Source organism: Etheostoma spectabile, unplaced genomic scaffold, assembly GCF_008692095.1.
Source record: "Etheostoma spectabile isolate EspeVRDwgs_2016 unplaced genomic scaffold, UIUC_Espe_1.0 scaffold456, whole genome shotgun sequence".
NCBI classification, from domain to species: Eukaryota; Metazoa; Chordata; class Actinopteri; order Perciformes; family Percidae; genus Etheostoma; species Etheostoma spectabile.
Genome location: NW_022605612.1, coordinates 154,589 through 163,223, shown reverse-complemented (window position 1 = coordinate 163,223; position 8,635 = coordinate 154,589). Strand labels below are relative to the sequence as shown.

At 38.9% G+C, this 8,635-nt stretch overlaps 1 protein-coding gene across 8 annotated transcripts in view; it reads right to left on the bottom strand.

Moving 5' to 3' along the window:
- LOC116686714 (F-actin-monooxygenase MICAL2) overlaps positions 1-8,635 on the bottom strand; it is an 81,144-nt gene that overhangs the window by 40,346 nt on the left and 32,163 nt on the right. For all 8 annotated transcript variants that reach the window (XM_032511740.1, XM_032511738.1, XM_032511742.1 and 5 more), the window contains exons 8-12: positions 7,729-7,986; positions 7,521-7,636; positions 6,460-6,586; positions 6,000-6,090; positions 886-1,033 (exon numbers count right to left, since the gene is read on the bottom strand). In XM_032511740.1, the coding sequence (XP_032367631.1) occupies positions 886-1,033; positions 6,000-6,090; positions 6,460-6,586; positions 7,521-7,636; positions 7,729-7,986 (740 nt within the window). The remainder of the gene's footprint in view (positions 1-885; positions 1,034-5,999; positions 6,091-6,459; positions 6,587-7,520; positions 7,637-7,728; positions 7,987-8,635) is intronic.

The following is an 8,635-nucleotide window of genomic DNA, read 5'->3' as shown; positions in this document are numbered from 1 at the left end:
GTTGATCCCTCAACAATAATTTAACTTTGGGTCCCTGGTCCCTACACCAGGGACCTCTGGACCTGTTTACCACAGACCCAAATCTTCTCAGATGTTGCTGACATATGCTACTGTCTCTTCATGTGGTTCATTATGTTTGGCACATTGTCTAGGTCAGTTCTTATATCATAAGAAGTTAATAATGTAAATAATGTAAATGCTAAATGCCCTAATACCTGTTGATACTACAACAACACAAAGGCTCTTAACGCAACAGTTTTGCACATATCATGTGAGACTTTATTTCTCCATTTTTTTGCACAAAACTCTCCAGAAAGTGCCATTTAATGGTTTATTTTTCAAAAACAATTGTTGGGGGGAGGGGTCATACCCCCAGACCCCCCTAGGGAGATGCCCCCCATCCCCCCCCCACATAAAAAAATCCTAATTTAAACCCTGAAGGATAATGATGCTAAAAGAGCCAAAGAAATTGCTTTGTACGCAGCAAAATATGGATTTGTCCCACCAAATCTCACTCCAAGGTTTTGGGAAAAGGTGGTAGCTCTGATTAAGATGATGTGTGTTTGAGTCTACACAAAGAGCCCTCCTCAAAGAAACGATGTCATTCCAACAGATCACTCTGACACTTATTTGCTTTCTCAGTTGTGTGTGAGTGTTGACTGTATAATAGCCTGTTTTTGAATGAGACAACTAACTGACTGAGAACTGACTATCTAAACACTACTTCAAAATAGGATGGAATTTTGTCCTGCTCATTCATATTATTAAGCTGCTCAATTCAAAGATAGCCAGTTTGGACACCTCAGACTCTTCACAAGCCAAACGAAAAAAAACATTTCATATGTTTCCTGACTAGATTGTGTGTGCTTTTGTGCGTGTTCTTACATGAGCTCAGGCCTCTGGCGGTGTATGAGAGCGCAGAAGGCCAGGCCGCTCCTCCAGGAAGATGTAAGGTTGATAACGTTGACCCCTCTGTAGCCCTGAGTCTGCTTCTGACACCAGGTCAACAGCCGGCCAGGATGCACCTCAGACTCTACATGAGACAATGGAATCCACAATAATTTCAGCAAGGTCCTGTCAAGCTGGTGTACAGTAAGTTTGCTCTTTGACATACAGCATGGATTCTATGATACAAGAAAACTGCATTTGAACACCAGTGACATTTTGCATGTTTTCCCAGTTCAGGATGTTCCTATTCAACATCACACCAAAACTCTTGTCAGTAACTTTTCAGCATGTGCCATCTTAAGCCCACAGTCGTCAGACAAATCTATCTCATTTTCCTGCAGTCTTACAGGAAGGCTGCTGCTTTCATTCACAATATATGGATTCCTCACCACTGGAGATTTTAGACCATTTTAAGGGGGGCTTAAGCCCCATTAAATTTAATCTCAGCCCCCCCAAAAATGATTACAAAAAAGAAAAGAATTTTTTCAATTTATTTTTTAAATCAATATTAGTGCTTTAAGTTAGAGTTTGCAAACATGTCTGTTAGAATAGAATGCCTTTATTGTCATTATACACAAGTGCAGTACCTGTGGAACGAGATTCAAGCAACCCCTTTACAGTGTCAACACAAAATATAAAAATATTAAATGTAAGTAGTGCAGGAAAAAAGAGGGGGGAATGTGGTGCACAGTTCTGAGAGCCACTATATACATATATAAAATAGTAGAAAGATAGAGGGTTTGTATACACATTATTCAAAAATATAGTTTGGTGTATCAAAAGTCCTGAGTTTAAATATTGCACAATAATGAGATTACGTGATGTGAGTATTAAATATTGCATTGTAATAAAATTAAATGGTTAAGTATTAATAATAAATAAATATTGCACTATAATGAAAATAAATTGTTAAATATTAAATATTGCATTCATTGCATTCATTAGTGGCAGAGGACAAATAATTAGAGGTTCCAAGAGCTTTAAACAGGATTAATATCCTGTGCGTCTGTCGCCGATGCTTTGCACATGTAACCCCGTCAAGGAAAGGGTTAACAGAAAAGTAGTTTTGGCCAGTCGGAGGTAGTTATGCCAGACTCCCGCCTTTGGCTGAGTCTCTATCTAGTCTGTCAGAGGGACACCAGGAGTATAAGTTTAACATTGGTAGTCCCCAAAAAGGAATTGGTAATTTCATGGCAGAGATTAGAACCCAAATGAACAGGTAAGAAACCAAAATTGCTGAATATTAGAACATCATCAACAACAATGACAACATTGTGTCAAATTGGTTATGTGTTAACACTTTTGCAAGGCACTGTGTCACATTTTCATTAGGGGCCGAGCCTCCCTAAACCTCTGATCCTAGAATCGCCCTCGTTCCTCAGCTAGGCAAGTTTAGCTGATTCAATATCCTTGAAGTACTGCTTGAAAATGATGTTGAGTTTGGACGGCTGTGCTTTAACAATTTTCAACACTGCACTTCTGTCAACATCTGTGGTGGCAAAATAGGCATCACCACTCACATTTCGATCAGGGCCAAGTTCAAACAGTCTTAGTAGTGTTTTTCCACAAGACAGCCAGCAAACATCAGTATGAAGCAGTAGCTGCTCATGATCTGAACCGCTGCCATGTGATTCATTGGCCTGGTCAGTAACAGTTTCTACCCACAAGCCATCTCTCTGATGAACAGCTGACTTCTTACCGTCAGTGTCAGGTTCAATTCGGGTCAATAACCCAGTAATCACTGTCTCTACAGCACCTGTTCACTGGTTCCACTTATTATTCCACTTATTTAGTATTATTCATCATTCTCATATCTCACTTATTATTTATTATTTATTCATCATTCCCATTCTCACATCTCTTATTTGTTATTCATTCATCATTCTCATTTTCTATTTCAGAACTGTCCATAATGTTCATATTGTAATATAATAACATAATACTATTTATCCCAGTATCCTTGCACTATGCTCCATATTTAAATAATTTTTTCAGGAATAGTTTCTTTCCAAAAGCCATCACTCTGATGAACAGCTGACTTCTTACTCACAGTGCCAGGTTCAATTCCTGTGCAATAACCCGGCAACACTGTCTCTAATCAGTCTTTTTACTGGTTCCACTTATTATTTATTCATCATTCTGTATTTCAGAGCTGTTCATACTGTTCATTTCGTAATATAAATATTTATATAATAACATAATAGTATTTATTCCAGCATCTTTTGAACTATGCTCCTTAATTAAAATAATACTATCATAAATATAATTTACTTCTGCATACTTTGCACTATTGCCTCAACCTCTCTCTATTGTTTGTTTATATTGTGTATATATTGTTTGTTTTGTTGTTTGTTTTGCGGCTGGAATTTTCAATTTCCTTGCAGGAGTTATCCCAAAACGATCAATAAAGAGAAGTCTAAGTCTAAATCTAAGTCTTGTTTTGCATGAGTAAGCGCATTGTGAGCCATACGATCCAAAGCAAAAATCCTCGTATGTGTCCTCATACCTGACAAATACAGCTGATTCTGATTTGTCCTGTGAGCTACTTACAAAACAATATGCCTGTTAAGGTCCGACACGTCTTTATAACTTACAAATGGAAGGAGCTGAGCCTCTCCACTTACATCTGTCATTTCAGCCAATTGTAAAGCAAAAAGACCTGCTTGTTTCATTTTATCCACCACTTGTCCAACAATATTATTGGACATATCATCAATCAATTTTTGTCAAGCATAGTGCTCGACAAAAAAGCAGCTGACATACTCAAAACAGTTTTGTCATCAAACGACAGTGTCCCGTCGTCAGACAAAACTACTGCGGGAGTATGAGGTCTTCAGCGATAGAATGCAGCTTTTTTGTTTTAGGCACAAGTAGTGATACAGCGTAAGACGCCTCCAATGCTTTGCTTGATGCATTTGTCACTGTCTTCAGGTCAGTCCCTCCAGGATGTCGCAGCCTTTTTTAAATTTGTTTCCTGTAGCACAAAATGCCTGATTTTGTAAAAACAAATTGCGATATAAGTTGCAATGTCAATTGTATGTTGCAATGAAGATTGGGTTTAAAGCTTGTTCTGCTGCCCCCAAGTGGCCTAAAATATATTAATTCATAACTAAACAATGACTTGTTCCTCTCAGGGAGAAACCTCCCATCATATGAAAGACAACTGTATCATCCCTATACGGTTTGTCATTATAACCCCGACTGCATCAGCAAGGTTAGACCATTGACAGTAACATAGTTGAGTAGGTCAGCACATGACTGTGAGAGGAATCATGTTCGACCCTCATGTGTGTGGGTGTAATGGTATCCAACCGTATTGTCTGTGACGAAGTGTGTCAGCCTGTGACTGAATTAGGGCTGAAGTTTCCCCTCAGTGGGGGCTGGATAGGCATTACCTAACATGTTAACCTTTTTTCTTGAGTAAACTTGATTCTTTATTCATTGACTGGCTGACTCAGTGTTGATTTTTTTTTTTTTTTAATTTTCAGTAGCTAAAGCGTCTTAATTTCACTTATAAAAAGGTATCAACGACAGCTTTCATGCAGTGTTAATGGGGCTGTTGTGCATCTTATCTTAGTGGTATCTCATGGGATGATCAGATTACCAGTGCAACATAACAGGGAGATTTGAAAGTAGAATACAGTCCCATCAGAGTAGTTGGCAGCAAGCCTCACTGTCACTACTTTGTCTAAAGCTATTTGATGCTTCTACTGCATAGTATGTTATTATGGCAGCATAAACACAAACCATATTATCACCTATAATCAATTTATATTAAATCCTTAATCAACCCAAAATGAATACGGATTCTTGATTCTGACACATTTTAAATTAAGATCTTAAACCATAATTTAACAATAAAGTATACAAGTACGATGTGAAAATAAAATCAAACTTAACTGAAGGTTTCAAAGACTTTCCTTTTAGGTTGCATTTTGGTGAGATTCCACCGGCAGTCAGCGTGTAAAACTAGTTACTGACTAACTGACTCTGACTGACTCTACAAACAGATAACTGCATATGAACGCAGAATCTTGAGGCAACAGACTAAAGTTTGCTATCGGAAACATTCTGGTTTTCGTTTGTTGTCTGTTTGTAGCGTAAGTAGCACTGAGCAATCAAGTTTGAGCAGGCTTTGCTTGCAAGTGAACAATCTGTGTGGAGAGCAAAAAAGGTGGAACACATTGGCCGAAATGCGATCTCGGAAACAGCTATCGTCTGGCAAAGATTTAGCTTTTTTAATTTATCTGCATTCATATGCAGGTATCTGTAGAGATATAGAGATTGGCCAGACCCCCCAAAATATTGTCCATTGCCCACAGAAGCTAAAGCGTCATAGGACCGTTAGCCGATGGGTTCCAAGATTGCTGACTAACTGCATGATGGCTCATTTACTAAATATTATATTTACTCGAAGAGCATATGAGATGGAGAACTGCATCATTGTGGTTTTCCCCCAAAATATTGACTCGGTCCATACACATCAAACAAACTTTGTGAGCAATGTTTTAGTGCATTAGAACAAGCTTTAGTGCATAACTTTTTGATATTTTTGAACATCTGTTACACTCAAGCCATTGTCAAATAAGCAAATTACGACCATCAGCGCCACACAACTTTCTCAGTATTTCTTATTAAGACTATGTTAAGAAGATTGTGACATCCATTGACTTTCAAGCGCATAAACTTGAGGGAAGATAAATACCTCTTCTGAAGAGTCCATCATGTTTTTTAATGTGTCCTCCTTGATTATAAAACAACTGTGTGAAGGGGCGTGGGGGCGGAGCACAGTCACGTAAGGCTGTTATCATGTGGACGTGCCAACAGTTTTGTTGTCATTACTTAGAATTCTTCATGGGGGCGGCAGAAACTACGCACTATAGCTTTAAATCTAGGAACGGTTAGGAAAGGTCTAGTACCTACTAATAAATATTTTCAAATCTCAAAATTTTCACGCACAATAACACTGTATGTGTCAGTCAGCCATCAGGACAAAATCATCACATTGTGTTTGGGGGTTGGGGAAAATAGACAGTCATTCTGCATCTTACCTCGTCTGGACAAGTTCACTGATCTACGTGTGGGTCCTCCTCTTTCCAGATGACACAAGTCCTGTTGGCTGTCAATGAACAGGTGACGCACCTGAAAGAAAATTAAACATTTTTAAAACCTTTCTGAGCGTGCTGGTAAAGAGAAATGGGTGTTCTACGTCATTGTTGAGATTATTTGAGATATTTCCTTCTTTAAAAAGGTAATATCCCAGATTAAAAAAAATTGCAATGATGATAAAAATCAAACACTTAAATAAGATTGAAACCCTGTCACTGAGTTTAAGACCCCTAAATTTATCTTAATTACTTTTTTTCCCTTTGATATCTGGTTTCATTCATGCGTACTGTAACTGCAAGGACATCTGAATTTGTTTTCCAATTTTGGTCTTCTTTTTCGTAGAAAGCACCTTGGAACTTTATTAAACATAATTTATTCTTGTTATATAAGTGTTGGACTGACCTGGTGTGGGCGTACACAGCTGGAGTTGAGGTTGGGGTAGCGGGTGGCAGGGTCAATGGTGTACTGTTCAAAGTTTTTACTGATGTTCTCTGTGGTGGTCTGAGGCAGCAGCCGGTAGATGCTCTCTCTGAGGAACAACGAGGCAGACATAACTGGAATATACATCATTTGTGCATTTACACTAAACTAGTTTATTTGATTACTTCTACTTTACTTTGTTTTTGTGGGTGACAACAAGACTATTTGTATCATGTGACATGAAATACCCATAAAAAAATTATGACTCCTTGGCTCCAAGGCTAGAATTTTTATTTCCTTTCAGTATTCATAAACCCTTACCAGTAGAGTAAAACTAAAGTTTAAGCTACGTAGTTGGTAGTTTTATTGTTTAGGTATCAAGTTCAGTCACAAGGTAAAAGATAAAGTAGTTATTGTAAGTCATGAATGGACATTGTCAATTTTCTACCATTCCGGTAATTAGATTGTAAGATATTCTGCAAGAAAATGTTTACATTTTAGCTCGAGAGCGGTCCTACTGTCTTTACATTTTTTCTTGTCTACAAGTGCAAAGTTTGAACTGACAGTGGAGTGAGACAAAAGCCCATAGGGTCACTAAGGGCATTACCATTCATCCTCTGAGGAGCATGAACTTCCACAGAAAATGTAACAGCAAGCTCATTGTATCTTCTTTTCTTGTCACAATTAGAGGGCATGAATGAGCAAGAAGAAACCATGTATATGGTTCTTACACTGAGCATAATTATGCTCAGCAAATGGTAAAGGTAATCTGCCCTTAGAATAATTGTATTTAGAAACTGTATATAATTTGAAACATTATATTTATTGCACAGAAGTTGTAATTTTGACCTGAAAGTAAAACAATACACAGTAATAAGTGTCTGGCCAAGTTATCGTGCTGTGGACCAAAGTGTTGTATGGACAAACTCCCTAACTGCCCTTGAATGTCTTGTCTGATGCTTGTTTTCATCTGTATGAAAGAAAAAAAGAAATTCAATCTTTCCTATCTAAGATTACAGGAAGTAAAACATAAGCCCAAATACCTTTCAGCCAGTATTTCCAGAGGGCTCCTGCCTTGTGCCCAGCCCCTCACCATCCATGCACTGTCAAAGGCTGCCAGAAAACCCCGAGCACAACCTGTACCCATGGGCCAGAAAGGCTGTAAAGGGAGAACATGTCAGTGTGTACACACATAAGCTGAGCCTCAGGGTCAGGGTATCACACAACTCTGACGTCACTGCCACCACGTACCTCAAGCAGACTATCTCCGACCAGTGCGACCAGTAACTGATGTCCGTGTTTCTCCCTGATTAAGGCGGCATTCTCTGAGGCGTACATGCTGGTGAAGTCAAACATGGTAACATCAGGCTGCCCGTAGTGGTTAATGGCGTAGTCCAGGGATGGCAGCTGGTAGTTTGTGCCAAAGTCAGCTGCTTCACGGGCATATGAGAGCAATGCTTCCTGGTTGACGTTGTCAGCCCTCAGCAGTCGTTCTGTTTCCATGTAGTCCTGTATTGAGACAAGGGGAGGAAGGTTTAAGGCAGAGAATACTGACAATTTATTATCAACCTTGCTTCCAGACAGAAAAAGTAAGCGGCTGTTGCTCATTAAAGGCCAGAGTGTGAACTCTACAGTAGTCATTGATCAATCACTTTTTCACACAGGGCCATGATGGTTTGGATTTTTTTTCACCTTTAATAATAAACACCTTCATTTACAATTTGCATTTTGTGTTTACTTGTGTTGTCCTTGACTATTGTTTAAATTGGTTTGATGTTCCGAAACACTTGTGTAACAAACATGCAAAGGAACAGGAAATGAGGAAGGGGGCAAACACTTTTTCACACCACTGTATATGCCAGTAAGTGAAGTGGAAACGTTATTTTGTAATGTTTAGTGATTTTCTGCACTTTTCAGTTATAATTTGCCACGTTACAGATCCAGAAAAGACTTTGTGGACATTCTCACGACTGCTCAAAAGTTTGCGTGACGGCCTGCACATTCTCATGTCAAGTTAACTTTTTATACATCACAAAGCATACGAGAAAACCAAGCTTTTCGTCCATAAACAACGTTTATACATGAGGCCCCTGGACTTTTGGACTGGGCCAAGGATCAGAGAGGCTCCGAAATCAGGGTAGCAGCTGTCGCCATGGTC